The sequence below is a fragment of the Carlito syrichta genome, unplaced genomic scaffold (genome assembly GCF_000164805.1).
Source record: "Carlito syrichta isolate Samal-C Ts95f unplaced genomic scaffold, Tarsius_syrichta-2.0.1 Scaffold174567, whole genome shotgun sequence".
Taxonomy (NCBI): Eukaryota; Metazoa; Chordata; class Mammalia; order Primates; family Tarsiidae; genus Carlito; species Carlito syrichta.
In genome coordinates this window covers 133247-149609 of record NW_007118663.1, presented here as the reverse complement: position 1 = coordinate 149609, position 16363 = coordinate 133247, and the positions used below count along the sequence as shown (strand labels likewise).

The window sequence follows — 16363 nt, the reverse complement described above, 5'->3', positions numbered from 1 at the left end:
AATTTTTCATGATGAAGCTTTGGAAGTAATGAAAGTCAGTGAGTAAAAGAACCAGTTACACTTCTGAGTTTTTCTTTCTTTCTTTTTTTAACACTTCTGAGTTTTTAATAACAAACTTCAAAATTATTTACTTGCAGATATTTATTTTTAAACCAGCTGTTAACAAAGCTCATGTTAGAGCTAGGAGCTTGCAGTAGATTCATGTAGATAGGTTTTTCAAGATCATGTGGGAGACCATTCAGTCTCTAAAAATACAAAGTTCAGGTTCTTTTTCAAATGCTGCTTTGCAACAAAACAAATGTGTTTCACATCCCATTAAATATAATAGGAAGCTTTCCCTAAGAAAGAAATGACTGAAAGGCCCCTACCCAACATTGAAGTATTGCCGCATTTCCTGCCGCCTGTTCCGCATGATTGCCTTGTATTCACCGATGCGCAGCTTTTTGCCATCCACGAGGCAGGTGCGCTTTGGCCTGGGCTTATACTTGTAGTCAGGGTACTTCTCCAGGTGCTGTTTGCTGAGACGGGCTTGCTCCTCATAATATGGCTGTTTCTCTAGGTTTGTCATAGCTTTCCAGCGAGATCCTATGAAGAAAAAAGGTTAGGATTCCAATTTGCATAACTTCTAAGTATCCTAAACAGAGATATCACTGAGAACAAGAAAATCTGAAGTAAAGATGTTGGCCACAACCCAGAACTAACATAAACCTGTTTTTTGACTAGGGAGCTTTGACTCCAAAGGTGAGATCCCGCAAGTTCAAAGGTGGGTGGCTCTGTATTCAAAGAAATTATGTTGCCAAAAATATGAACACTGGACAATATTATATATACACATATATACTTTTTCTAGCTTGTATTCACAGTTTAGCCAGACTTTTATGTTATGTAGTTAAAAGCTCATAGATAATTTAATGAGTATATCTTCAATTTCTACAATAGACCACAATGTAATTCCACTGTGAACAGAAAAGTTACATCATCATAGACTAATTATCTAGTTGTTGAAATTCTTTTTCAGAGGGGTAGACTACTTACTACAAAAGTCCCTAACGTGTCAGAAAGTCTCATTCTCCTCAAGACGTTTATGTATGTTAAAGTTTGCAGAAATGATTACAGTTAAAATTTTATTTCATTAAAAATTTAATTATAATTTAAATGATAATATTAACAAACATGGACTGAGTAACTACCATGTGCTAGATACCGTGCTAAAAACTTTACATGTGTTATTTCATTTCTACCTTTCAGTTCAATCCTGTAAAATAAACAGCACTTATATTAGACCTATTTTCATAAATGACAAAATTGAGATTCAAATAGATGAAGTAACTTACCTAAGGTCACACAGCTATTAAATTGTAGATCTGTGACTAAAACTCAGATTTGATAGAATTTAAAGTGTGCTACAATTCTTGCCTTATATGTGTATACCCGCCTACGAGAACATAATCTAGTGGAGTTCAGAATTATAATAAGTGTGTATTGAGTAAAATTTTTTAAAAAAACCAATTTCAATTGTATATAAAGCTGTCACTTCCCATGACACAGTATACATTAATGATGATAACACCAATTTTCCCCCTTCTTCTCACTGTTAATTTTGGGGTAGATCCAATTAGGACCAAGAAAAACAAATTTGAAGCTCAAATAAAAATAGTTTATGCTAATTCTTATTTTAGATTATGGTTTAAAGTTTTGATTCTGTCATTAGACTGTGTAGTAGTAACAAAAGTAGTGGTAATAATATTTATTTTTTTATTAAGACAAACTTAAAAATCTATTTGCAAATGAAGTATGTTTATCTGAAAATAATCAGTTCAACTTGACCTAAATGTACAAAGATCAAAACACTGGAACTAAGAGATCCCTCTCCCAAGTATGTACTGGCCCTGGATCTCTACCTGCTTTCCAAAGTCATGTAAAAAGATCTTTGAGTGAGTCTATTACTCAATCATAACTCTGTATCTTAAATGCAAACAACAGACTGTTGAACAGTTCTTCTCTACCAATGTAGGGGATTCCTCAGTTTGGGTTGTTATATTTTTTAAAGCATGCAGCAAAAGGGGCAATTTCTCTTTCCTTAGAATTGTTTCCTATTGGAACAGATGTTGCATAGGTGGAGTGTATCCATGTAGGTGTTACAAAGATTTACAAATGTAGTTTTTTTTTTCAAATCTAGATAGCCAGTATGAACTTATTCTATTACAACGGAAACTCAGATTACAGTTCAAATAATGGAGCTTCTTTTTCTATACCTTTTTCAAACTTCTATTTAAATAGCATCATCCAACATTAAGATGGTTGGTCTGGCCATATCATTTGTAGGTACAATCTCAAACTCCTCATTTGGTAAACATTATTCTCTAGAGGTACTTGAATATCATTCATGTTGTTCTCAGGGCATAGATAAACACAAATGAAGTTATAATAGCATTGAATGAGATCAATTTTATCATGGAGTTTCTTTTAGCATTTATACCAGCTTTTGATCTTCAGATCAAGGAGTAGAAAGTGAGCTTATCAGAAATAACTTACCAAGCAAATAGGAATACAATGAAAAATAGATAAAAGATTGCTGACCTAATATAAAATTCACTATCACAAAATTCAACAAAGAAATCAGCATTCCCAATTAGAATAGAGATTGCCAAAGATTCTTACCTAAGTTTAAATGCTCTATAAACTACAGAAGTTTTGTTTCTCTAAGGAAAGACTTTATGCTTTGAAGTAATCTGCCTTGGAATGGAGAATTGTTTTTATAGTTCCTACTATGTGCATAATGCTGTATTAATTACTGAGTATGCAGTAATGAATAAGAGAGTTTGTCTCCTTGGAGCTTATAATTGGCCAGGCATAATACATTAAATATCTAATTACAAAATTTATTATTTTCTTTATAATTGTGGAAAGCACAGAAAGGTATGAGAATATATGATAAGGAGATAAGATCAATCTTCTGCAAATCAGGGCTTCACTATAGAAATGACTCCTAAGAGGATCAGAAAGAGAAGAGTATCCTATAGAGGCATAATACAATGGACAAAATCTTTCAGTAAAAAGGAGAATTAGAGGAACTTAAAGAAAGCTGTTCTGGCTAAAATACAGCGGAAATGGGAATGTTTACATATAAAGGAATGGGATAATAAAAGATGTGTAAATTCTCAGATCAACTGACTTCTAAATCTGGCATGAACTGGAATTATGAAATCTTTTAAATTTTTATCATTTCTCTGGGAGTACTACTGAATCCTAAACTATATTTTAAAATTATAAGTCTTTTCAATAAGAATTAAGATAGCTTAAGCACTAACTGAGGCAAAATGACTGACATTTTATAACAGTTCAGAGTAGTGTTTCAATTTGGTGGCAAATTTAGTTTTCATTTTTAAAATAATAACTTTGAATTTGGTTAACTGACAAGTTTGGTGTTGATTTAAATAGCTTTGCAGGTATAATAACTGCTGGATGTAGCTGTGATGCTAACCTCTGAAAAACACTCAATGAGAATAGTAGGAAAGCATTTTAGATATCACCGAAAAAGATAAAAAATATCTATTTGATTTGGGTGTGGCTGGCTGCTTACCCTGGACTCATTCATGTACAGGGCATATGTTTCCTGCTGCTTTCAAAAGGTTGGCCTTTTAGAATGAAAAACAGGACAATTGGATATTACTCCTGATGACAAAAGAGGAAGTTTCAATCAAAAATATTTCATATTCAAAAATAGGTTAGAAAAAAAAAGGGTCTTAAGAGTGTTCTTTTCCTTTCTAAATCTGCCAATACACTAAAAGTGAAGAGTTTCAGCTGAGCAACATTGTCATCTCCATGGGGTCTGTAATGAATTTGCACATTTTACTCCAACTACTGTATATCTAATCAGAAAAAGATGTCCCTCATCCCCTGATCTAGCGCCAAGCAGTAAAAGGTGATTCCTTATGTTAACAATTTCAGCAGAATGGCTTATTAAAACCAGATTTTAGGGTATTATAAAATGCTTAGAAGCCCTTTAAAATGTCAACTAGGATCCCCAGAGACTACGTAAAATGTCAACCCAGCTCAAGCGCCTGTTTTAAGCAGAATGAATTAGCGGCATGCTGTCGGAGGCTGTTATCCAAAACAATCAGCAAAGAGGAAAACATCAAGCTTTCTTTGTACTTCTGTATGAAATGGGCCATTTAGAATGATCTTGTGGATATTTGAAGATCACTTATTTATTTAAAGCTATGACTAAATACTGAGGTTTAAAACACCTCAGTATTTTGTTCCCAAATATAAATGCTATAGCTTTAATTTATTTTTCTCAAAAAGACTGAAATTAGGCAACCTTCTCTTTTTGCCTATTATTAAATAATCACATGGTCATTCTAATATTCTCTTCTTCAAACCAGAAAGAAATTATCTTAGTGAGTCATTTCTTTTCATAAACACTTTAACTACATTTTCTAAAAAATCATTTCATGTCATCAAAACTGGTATTTACCTTATACTTAAGATAAAGTTTTAATCAGTGTTTATCACTTTTTTAGTATTCGGACACATGGATGGAGTGATATGAGACAGTTTAGTATTTAGTTAGTTGTTTTTTTTTTTACCTTTTTGATTTCTAATTTGGGAAAAATTAAAAGCTATAAAAATTAAAAACCATGAAATATGCTTACACAAAGTATTCTTTTACCGAGTCTTTTCAAATGAAACAGGTAGGTTGTTTTTTAAAGATGGGAAATTTCATTTGGAAGGTAGAATATAGTTAAATAAAAGAAAACTAGATCAGAGATGGTAGAGATGCAAAAAAATATGTATTTCTTCTTGATTATTTTGTTTATGCACGATATATTTTTATATACAGATTTTATTTTCTACATATTCAAAAAACTTCACAAACTCAAGTCTTTTTAGATAACAGGCATCTGAATATCTCAAAATCATTTTCAGTGAAAATTGAGTCTTGCTTGTTTTTATCTCAGTACAAGTATACATTGTAGACTGGGAGGCAACTATTAAGTTTGTTAAGAATATGGGATCATAAAAATATGTACATGTTTAGTAACTAATTTTAGACAATCAGTTCCTTAATGCAAAAAGCTAAAGGAATACCACTTCCATAAACTGCATGTAATTCCAAGTGCATTATGAATCTTAAAGCTTTAATAATTTTGACAACTTTTGTTGAAGTCCAAATTTTCTGACAGAGTTATGTGTTTCTATTCTATTTTTATCATTTAGGTTTTAGAAGACAGAGAATGAATCATCAAAATTTGCTTAGGTTGTCCAGTACCTGACCACCTGGCTACTTGAAGATGAAGGTGATGAAGATGAAGATGACAGTGATGACAACGATAACAATAATGATGTCAAGAGAATGGCACAAAAGAAACAGAATCTTTCATTCTTTTCTTCTGGTCTGTAATAGGTCTTTTTGTACTTGGTCTATTGACTTAACATGGTCTATAACAGGTTTCTTTATAAGTGGCCCACCCTTTCTCCCCACCTATCTCTTCTGTGTGCTTCAGTGTCTGTGTACAGAGTAAGTGAATACGTTTTTTCTGTTAAGCTGAAAGCTGCAATGGCAGGAAAAGTCCCCTTTTAATAATACTGAAAATTGTTGCTAAGTATTAGTAAAAGAACCTTTAGTACCTAAGGTTATTAAAGTACAAATTTTAAAATGTACATTCTATATCTTCTTGTATTCTGAGTATCTGATTTTCAATTATAGCACTAGAATAAAAAACATCCCAACCTCCACCCTCATACCCACAACATGAAGAATTCTACAAACAAAGCTCTTTATCCTTATGTTACAATTGATGATGAAAAAGGAAGAAAATCTTAAGTCTAACAATAAGTTATTTATAGTTTACAAGGAAAAGAATAAAAATGGTCAATATCAATATCTAGTGGTTCATGTGAAAGCAACTTTTGTGTCAGTCTTAGTAAAAGTATTTCTAGATTTTACAAGAGAAAACTTTATTGTAGTTAGTATGAAGACACACGTCTAAATTATTTATAGAACTTGAGAAATTAGCACATTTCTCGGTGAACACAGAATGCTTCGTCACTGGATGAAGCCTCAATGATGATGCTTATTTTTTGGATAAGCAGATAGCATGAGCGACCTGGCCTCCAAATCCAGTATCCTTCCACAACTGTAGAAAACAGAATTTTATCCCATCTATCACTTAATTCCAATGCTTTTTTTTTACCCAGTATCTTGCTGATATTGGAGTTGTGCATGTCAGGAAAGGCTTGAAGGATTTTCCTCCGTTCATCTTTAGCCCACACCATGAAGGCATTCATCGGACGCTTTATGTGGGGTTCATTGCTGCCACGTCCTCTGGATTCTCTATAAATTCTTGACTCTGAAACTCCAGCACTTCCTGAAACAGAAAACATGGATTCATGTTAGTGTTAAGACTTTTGGCAACTTTCTTCCTTGCATTACTAATTTTTAGTCTATTAAAGTGTCTGAAAACAAAAAGTACTTCTGATAATGGTACTTCCAGTTCTTAAGACAGATGCTTGTCTTTGAAGTTTCTGTGATAAGCCTTGTGGTGGCAAATGTTGTATTTGTATTTTCAACTCACTTCTAATCTGTTTTCCCTTTCTTTCAATGGACTACGGACTGTTTCATCATTTACTTTCAAAAACTCACAAGATACTTAAATAGATAAATTTTGATGCAATTTGGAAAGAGAAAAGTTAGATTAAATCAACAGGCATGCCAGTACTGTAGAAATATTAAATAGGCAAAGGAGCTCACAAATTATGAAACACCAATCTACTTGGCAGAATGGGTGGAGCATAGGGGAGAATATACCTTGGCTATTTAAAGACTGTCCAAACACACAGTATGCATGCCTTTCTCCTTTTCTCAGAGTTTCACAAATAAAAACTCTGCTAGATGAAATTCTGAAGTTAAAATGAAATATAGATATTTCCTTGTAATATGCTTGGCTTCTCTTTAAAATTATGTGCTAATAAGTACATGATATATGCTGATGCCCCCAGAAAGATATGTAAAATCAGCAGAGAAAAGAACAAATGAATAGTTATACCTATGGCTTCTTAATGATTCTTCAGTCATATGCTTAAGGTTAAAACAAATGAAATATTCTTCTGAACTTTTCCCCCAACATCTGAAAGAGCCGCGGATAGGTACATTTCAATCCATAAGATTCACTGTGATAAACCAACTCAGAGTCACAATGAAATCTTTGGACGCTGTGTCCAGTCCTATAGCCTTATGTGACTTCTTAGAATGGCGCCAGCAGATTAAATGGCTTCCAAAACACTTGAGTTTAGGCAAAGAAAATAAGGAGCTGCAGTGTAACTATGACAGGAGGCTATCGCTGGTTATCAGCACAAAAGATTGAGTGATGTATTTTAGTAGATTCTAAAATCTAAAATACTTTGAGAATCTTAGAGCTTGTATTATCAATGAAAGGACTGTTTTCCTTTTCTTCCTTCCTTTTCTTCTTTTTTCTTTTCTATATGAAGACATAAGCATCACTCAAAATTATCCAAACTTGAAGATCTCTATAGCAGCAAACAAAAAAACACAGCATATCTATTGGTGGAGTTTCTCAATATTTTTATTCGTAATGTGCTTTTGGGTCTTGTGAAAAGTGGAACACATTTCACATACAAGCTTGACTGAACTTAACAAATAACAGTAACAAAAACTTTGATGTTTTAATGCTGATTGCTATGGGCATATTTTATCATGCTAATACAACTTAAAATTTATGAAATGTTTTATTACCAGCAATTGTCTTTTTATTGACAAAAATGGGTGCTAATATATGGCAATATCTTTCTAAAATGGGTTTGCAACTAGCAAATGATCATTTGCACATCTGCCTTTTCTTGTTCTTACACCTTACAGCAACATAAGCAATAAAATGAACATTATGTGACTTCATCAAATCTAAACTAGCTCTTTATATGTACTTTGGCTAGGTTTATCTTAGCTTAGTGAAGTAGAAAACAGAAGAAGATGTTTAGATACATTAGACCAGAAAAAGCAGATTTTTCTTGGATATTCAATTGCATAAAATTTAGTTTTGATAGGATTATGTGGTTATATGTTCCTATTTGGCTATTCCCTTGACTAGTACAGACCTAGACTTAAAAGTAGAACTGGTCCAACACAGAGTAGACAGTCAAATATGTTAGAGGATACAAGGGGACCCTCTCTCCTAAAGTATGTATCTCACTGGTTTGCCCTGGTGCACTTTTTTCTATATGCAAGGAACTTCCTTGCAATAGTAGCAAAGTTGAAGGCTGTGCCACCAAAGGAACTCTAGAAGTGCATTTATGCCACTAGAGAGAGGTTTCCAGTCAGGGTCCTGTATAAGAACAACACTTTTTTCTTTTCCCCTCTTTGCCATGCTATTAAAATTCGAGTATCACTTTAATTAGTCGTTACTGTGAGTGTTTAAAATGTTCAGAGATGATACAGACAACAGAAGTCTTGAGGCACCTGAGGGAAGCCTAAACTGTGCAGCTGGATTCCAGTCAGGTTATAGAGAGTGGGCAGGACACTTGACTGTGTGGTATACAGCATAGGAGGAAAGTGTTCCAAAATGTAGGAAACTCTCCTGAAAATGTCCACCGAACCATATATTTTGGTCAGGACTTGACAGATGAGCTGATAAATAAAAATGTCTGAAAAGTTTGTTTGGGGTACAGAAACAGGGAAGTGAGAGACAGGGTAGATGGTGATGAAGAACGTTTGCTTTAGAATCATGCCTTCCTGAATCTAAGTCCTGCCTCTGGCACTTTGAGCCCTGTGACCTTGGAAAAAATGTTTCAAATGCAGTAGTATGTAGCCCATGGGTTGTGCTAGGAATTAAATGAGATGACTTATGCAAAGCACTCAGTAAGTGCTTGGCACATGGGAACTATGTGACCTCTTATTGTAATGATCAGGTATGAAGTGGCTGTCTATTTTTTTTTAATGAATTAAGAAAAGTTGATTTATTAAAGGGAAGATACATTGTGAAGGACACAATGGGCAGGACAGCATCAAGGGTGTCTGCTGTTTGCCTAGTCTATTCTTTTAGCAGTTTTAATTGGCACTAAATAGACACTTCTGCATATTATTGGAAAATATATGAACAATTTTCACAAACCATCAGAGTCTCCACTCAGATTGAAATCCATCATTGCATGGCTAAATTTTCCTTCTTCATTCTGTTTAACTGCCAGTTGCTGAGTCAGACTCTCCAGTGTTGTTTTTTCCTTTAACAAAAATTAAAATGAGAATCAATCTGTAAATCATAATTATTTGAAGACATTTTTTTCTTAGACCACATATAAAACATTAGCTTCTGGAAAGAATGAGATGTTGATTTATTCACCTTTGCATGTTCAGCACATTATACTAAGGTAATTATAGGAAGGACCAGCAGGATTTTTGAAGACACTCTAATTCTTATAGACTCCTATAAAGTCTTGGCATTTGGATTGGTATGCCTAAAGGATATTTGCCGGGATCCTTAGAGACAACCTTCCCAAATCACAAAATGCGCATAGAAATTTCATGGAAGCAACCTGTTTTACATTTGGAATTTCTGCTTTATTTTTATCCAGACAGTAGAAGTATAGGAGTGGCATAAGGCCCAGAGAAAGTCTTCCAATGGTCAGGTGACCAAATGATAGAAACATAATTCATAGTAGTGCCCTCTGGTTGCCATCTTCTCAAATGCCATCTGCATTCCTCATGCAAGGGTAATGAAGACGTTTAAATATTCATTGCTAATTGCTTGTCAAGTCTCTGTACATCCAATGTGAATGCCTGCTACTTGGACCACAATTTGATTTGGATTGCTAAGCCAAAATATTGAGTTGGCGAATTATTTGAGATACAAATATACCAAAATTAGAAGTGCAGAGACATCAAGTCATTTAAAAGCATGCAGTGCATGATTTGCATTCATGGAGAACATGGCACTGCAAAATAAATTATTTCAAGGAAAATGTTAACGCTCAACCTAAACCCCATGAGATATTATACTACTTCCAAATTAAGAAACTGGGAGGTTTTAGGAACAGAAAAAAGCATACAATGAAAGGTTGATAATTTTCGTTTGAACTCTCCAGCACTGCTCTGAAGATGATGTGGTTCCAAAACAGTTTTAAGAAAAGCATCTATTGGATCTCATAACATTTGCTCAAGTTTCTTTATTAGTTATTCACCTCATTTTTCTGAAGAACACAGTCATGAATTGTACTAGTGAACTACATACACCGCAGACTGCTAGGACACAATGAAATATTTACGGAAAACAATTGACAATTTAAGATAACTGTACTACAGGTAATTGGTCCAACTCATGTTGCTACCAAGAACCAACAGGGTATTGAAATTCTTAATACAGTACATGGTTTATCTCTGCAAAATCTATGGCAATATTACAATTGTACGTATTAGGCTAAATATTCTCTTAAATTAGTGGCCTTGGAACTCCTGTACTTTACTCATCAAAGTCTTTACATTATTTAATAGAAAAACACTTTAAAGTTGTCAGTCAAAATAAAATACAGTAGGGAAACTATAAAACTGTTTATATTAACTTTAGTTCTGTAGAATTATATAGTATTAAAGTTGAAATAAGTTATATATTTAAAATGTAGACTTGAACAATTTGTTTTGTGTGTGAAATTGGTGTTTTCAGTTGCTTTGTATGTTATGGATTTATTTTGCTAAGAGAATCTGCTGTATATATCAGCTGAGTTGGGGAGCATCAAGGCCACTAGCTTAACAGACTTTCTTTACCGGAAATTTAGCTGTTAAAACAAAAGACAGTTGTATTAACAAAAAGAATACACACATATTCCATCAATGTGACCTCGTCCCCAGGTCAGTGAAGACCTTACTGTGCTCTCTTTGGAGTATATACTGGGCCTGGAACACCTCTTAGATTTTGATTTAACAGTATACAGGGCAATAATATTACATACTTTACAGAGAGATTTCTATTCTGAAGCAATGTCTTTCAGGAAGAAAAAACAAATGAATACAAGCATGTTAAAAAAAGAAAAAAGAAAAGAAAAAAAATGTTAAGTGACATACAAGGTTCTGAGTACAGCTCCGTGGCTCTTATACCATCTTACTAAAAGACTAAAGTTAACAAATGATGAGCAGAAAGTCATAATCAGTTTTTACATTAAGTAATCTCTAATCATCAGTCTCTAAAGCACACAGTATTAATAAAATGATTCAGTCAGGTATCTAAAAGTAGAGCTGACTATACTTCTCAACGGGATGTCTGTCAGTGGAAGATACTGGAAACCAACATGATAAGCTGTGCTTTTCTGTAACCATTTGTATAGACCTTTAAGTGTACTTTCAGACATGTGAACAGGAAAAAGGAGAGGCGATTAGAGGAATTGGAGTAGGTAAGATGTGCCTTTAATGAAAACACACTACAATAGCATGTAAGTAAAAATGGTAACATTGTGACATTTTAGAAAAACTAGTGACCAACAAATTTAGAGACATAAAGGAATTGATTGTAAGGAGATAATGACATATGAAAAATAATTACCATTTAATTCCACATAAAACTGATCTAATTGTTGAAGTTTAAATATAGTATTTATGTAAAATGGTAGGTATAATTTTTGCATGTGGATAGGAGTCTAGGTAATATATTGAACCACCAGAAGAATGAGTTGGATTTAAGAATAGTACTCAAAAGTTTAAATTCAATCTATTCAGGCACATAGAAGGAGAAAGAACCAGCTAAACGTTATAACACAGAAATAGGTGGACTAGAAAAATCCCTCCTCCTACTTCACCCCTTTCAACACCACCTGTCCCTAGCTGTTCCTTCCCTGTTCACTTATGCACAATCATGTCTAAAGCTCAATCATTTGAGATTCTGTTCTTTGGGTTAAATATTTCCTTTTCCAGAAGCTTCTTTTCATATGCTCAAATACTACCAGAAAAGGTGATGGCTTGATTCTTGAAATTCATATAATTAAATCAGTCTTTTCAAAGTACCATAGAGGCAGCTGAAACAAAATGAGGGCAGTGGATATCGGGTATGAAGAGAGTTAAATGGGAAGATGCTGCAAATGAGAAAAGCAAAGAAACTTGAGTTTGGGGAAACAAATAAATGTTGAAGGGCACAAACGACAATTTCTGTCAACCTTAGAATCTTAGTTTTAACTGGCTCTGATAAAAATCATGTTAGTCAAGTATTTGTACAGAAAAATAACATCCCATTCTTCCATTTTAAGATCAGTATTCTGGAACACAAATCCAGTGTAGCAGCTGTATTTTACAGTACTCATTACTATTCAAATACTGATCTGAAAATGACAAGATTCAATGGTCTTCTCTCCTTTACCTTCTTTTTATTAGAAAGAAAAAAAAACATATTTAAAGAAATACCTGCCCAAATTCTGAACTGCTCTGAGCAAAAGATTAACTGCGACAGTGTCAAAATGAAAAGGCCCAAGGGTTTTATAAGTAAGGTTCAAACAAGATGACCTGTGTGCTTTCTCTCTTGAATAAAAACTGGTAACTGATGGGCATGGTGGTTCACACCTGTAATCTCCACACTTTGGGAGGCAGAGGTGAATGGATTGCCTGAGCCCACGGGTTTGAGACCAGTCTGGGCAACATGGCAAGACCTCATTTCTACAACAAATAAAAAATTAGCCAGGCATGGTGGTGTGCACCTATGGTTCTGGCTACTTGGAAGGTTGAGGTAGAAGGATTGCCTGAGCCCAGGAGGTTGAGGATGCCATGAGCCGTGATCATGCCACTGCACTCCAGCCTGGGCGATAGAGTGAGACTTCGACTAAAAAAAACCAAAACCAAAACCAAAAAAGTGGCCACTGGATAACAACCAGATTGGCTTTAGGAAGATGATTTTTATCTTGCTAAACAAATCATACACAATTCTGCAGGCATGCGGAGATCAAGGAGAAACTTTAGGCTAAATCTACTTTTTATGTAAAAAAAAAATCGTCTGAGCCTATGCTGACTTGAAAAAAGATGCAAGTGAATTGCATCTCATCTACAGAAAAAAAGAAAGTTGGGGACTACATAGTTTCTTGAACTCAAATGGGTAACTTTAAAATGTAACATTCAAAGAACCATTCTTTTTTTTTTTGAGTTGGAGTCTCACTCCATTGCCCAGGCTGGAGTGCAGTGGCACGCTCACAGTCACCCCTGCACTGACCTGCTGGGCTCAGGCAATCTTTTCGCCTCAGCCTTCCAAGTAGCCAGAACTACAGATGTGCGCTACCATGGCTGGCTACTTTAATGTAGAGACAAGGTCTCACCAAGTTACCTGGGCTGGTCTCGAACCCATGGGCTCAGGAAATCCACTCGCTTCAGCTTTCCAAAGTGCGGGGATTATAGGCTGAGCCACCGAGCCTGGTCCAAAGGACCACTATTAATATTGACTTGGAAAAAATTCGGTAGCTAGACTTGTGCTCTGTGGTTTATCCAATCATTTGTTTGTACATAAGACCAGGCTATGGTAAGACTCAACAAGGAAAGCCAAGAAATATCTAAAGAGATGTGGGCAGTTAGTGATTAGTAGTGGTCAATATAGATCCATACTTCTCAGCCAAAAACCATTCTGATTGGCAAAAGGCTATAGGGATTAATGGGAAAAGGACTGACCTGAGGTTAGAACAGGACATATCTGAGGTTAAGAAATAATGGGTTTTGGTGTCAGAAATATCACATTTTAAACAAACTCTGCCATATAGATTAGCCACATTGTTTTAGATAAATCAATTAACTTCCCTGAGTCCTCCCAGAATCTTAATTTATAAAATTGCAGTAAATACATGATAGGGTTTCATTAGTTTGAAAAATTTAAAATTGATATGCTTTTAATATTATAAAAAATTTCAATGGAAAAATTGAAAAGACAAAGATTCTTTCTAACATATAAAAATTACAGAAATAGTTCAATTTAAGTGTTAAGTAACCTATTATGATTATGATTCTGTATTCTCTATTGTCAGACAAATAAGTGTTTAAAAAGAGAATTTGAGTGTTAACTCTAAATATTGTTAAGCTTTTTTTCCCCTTTTGTCTATCATCCATCAAAATGTATTTAATTTTTTCTCCCCCATTTAATATTCAGGCATGATGAGTTACAGTTCCAGAATGTTAGTTTGTTACCTATTAAATTGAAAAATTTCTCTATTCCATTACTTTAACTCTTACACACACAAAAATGGAAAATCACTGTTTTTTGCAAAGCTTCAAATGGACATTCTATGTTGATTTTTCACAAAACAAACAAAATAAATGAACACACAAACAGCACCTTAGAGGAGGCAGACATTTCTTTAGTTACCTAATTCTAAATTAAACAGTGCATGAGTAGGTAAGTCTTCCATTACTCTGAAATTGGGATTCGTATAAGTGATGAGCTTTGCTCCTTACAGACACACACACAAAGAGAGAGATGGTCTGTGGATCAGCTATCATAATAGACATCCCCGAACTAAAGCTCACAAAGCTATAAAACTCATAAAAAGCACATGCATGAAATGACAGAATAGAGTGTGACTGTCAAATGTTGACTCAGTAACAGTTAAACCCATTCTGGCTGCACTTTTTTATGGTCTCCTACTATACTAATGACATGGGAAGAAAGAAGAAACAAAAAAAGGTTTTTAAAGCTCCAACTATGTGAACCTCATAGAACACCAAAGAAGATGAAAGATTATTTACAAATGTCATAACAATTTATCAGTTGGAGATGTTTTCATCAGCTTAAGTAAAATATTAAGTAACAACGCATGTGTCTTATCCCTTCAACCTCTTGGTTTTACTCTTGCTTACTGATATCTCCATTTTCTATAAAATAACCATCCACCTACATAATATAACAGCACAAGTGGGAGAAAAGGCTTTCCTGTAAATTACATGTGAATTACACATAAATACACATACACTGTCATACACACAAACACAAATTTCCCTCTAACATTAACAAAAATAAACATTGAAGAAATCTTCCATTAATTTTACCCCTATCAAGTATGAATTTACTGATTAGAATATCCACAGACACTTTGGTATTCTGGAATCTGGTATCCTTGAGCAGTATTCTTCCATTCTTTTTCTCCATCAGAGAATCGTATGGATATATGAGCTAAGGTGCTGGGAGAGAGGGTGTATACATGTCCGCTGGTCCAGTCATCCACAAAATCAGTCTTACCTAATCCTGACTTTTTTCCCTTCTAAATTCAGAGATTCCCTCATGAATTAGAATCCATCATTTTGTTCTACAATCTAATGTTATTTTATGAAATTTGGCAACCAGTTTCATTAAAAGTTACTGGGAGTATAATTCTGGCTAAACTTTTGAGGAGGTTAGTTTCATCAGGCAATCTGATCAAAGGGCAATGTAGGCTATTGCTTTTGTTAAGCTCTGGACCACCCATGCTTCATTAAGCTATGGCCAGGCCATGCTTCAAGTTCTGGCCCTCTTCCCAATCTGGGGGAGATGGATCCCCTTTTTCTCTCTCTTTCCAATTTACTTTCTAAATAAACTATATCTTCAATCTAAAACAAAACAAAACAAAACAAGAAACAGTGCAATGCATTGGCAGATTAAGTTTTCTTAAGCAAGTTGAAGATGGAATGGTTTAGAAATAAACATATACTTTCTCTGAGTTCAAGAGTTTAATCAAGGTGAATAACCTTCCAAGATAGTAAAATGACTTGCAGATGATATTGATGCATTCTTATTAGTATTTTTTTTTTTTCAAGTCAGGATCTCACTCTGTTGCCCAGGCTAGTATATGGCTCATTGCAGCCTTGACCTACTGGGCTCAGGCAATTCTTCCACCTCAGCCTCCTGAGCAGCTTGGACTACAGGTGCGTGGACAATACCCAGTTAATTTTTAATTTTTATTTTTGTAGAGAGGAGGCCTCGCTATATTGCCAAGGATGGTCTCGAATTCCTGATCTCAAGCAATCCTCCCGCCTTGGCCTCCTAAAGTGCTAGGATTACAGATATGAGCCACCAGGCCAGGCCCATATTAATACATTTTAAGGAATTGATTTTAAAGAGGGAGAAATATTTCAAAGTTGATAACTAATTCTAATTTTTATAGGAAAATTTGAGAAATAATAACCTGAGTACTTAATGTGTATTTCATAAAAGATAGGTTGATTATAAAGATTAGTTAAGAGTACATAGTAGAGGTTGTAATGATAATAAAAAGCTAATATGGATTTACTAACAAAAATAATAACATAATGATCTCATTTTCTTTTTCTGCCAGAACTGAAATATAGACCTGGGAAACTCAATGACAATAATTCTCTGGACTTCACTTAGTTTTAACTATGCTCCTATCAATACCCTTGTCA

At 34.4% G+C, this 16363-nt stretch overlaps 1 protein-coding gene across 1 annotated transcript in view; it reads right to left on the bottom strand.

Annotated features, from left to right (window-relative positions):
* SOX5 (SRY-box 5) overlaps positions 1 to 16363 on the bottom strand; it is a 133231-nt gene that overhangs the window by 6411 nt on the left and 110457 nt on the right. The window contains exons 6-8 of the mRNA XM_008051465.2: positions 9132 to 9240; positions 6201 to 6374; positions 369 to 585 (exon numbers count right to left, since the gene is read on the bottom strand). Coding sequence (XP_008049656.1) covers positions 369 to 585; positions 6201 to 6374; positions 9132 to 9240 — 500 coding nt within the window. The remainder of the gene's footprint in view (positions 1 to 368; positions 586 to 6200; positions 6375 to 9131; positions 9241 to 16363) is intronic.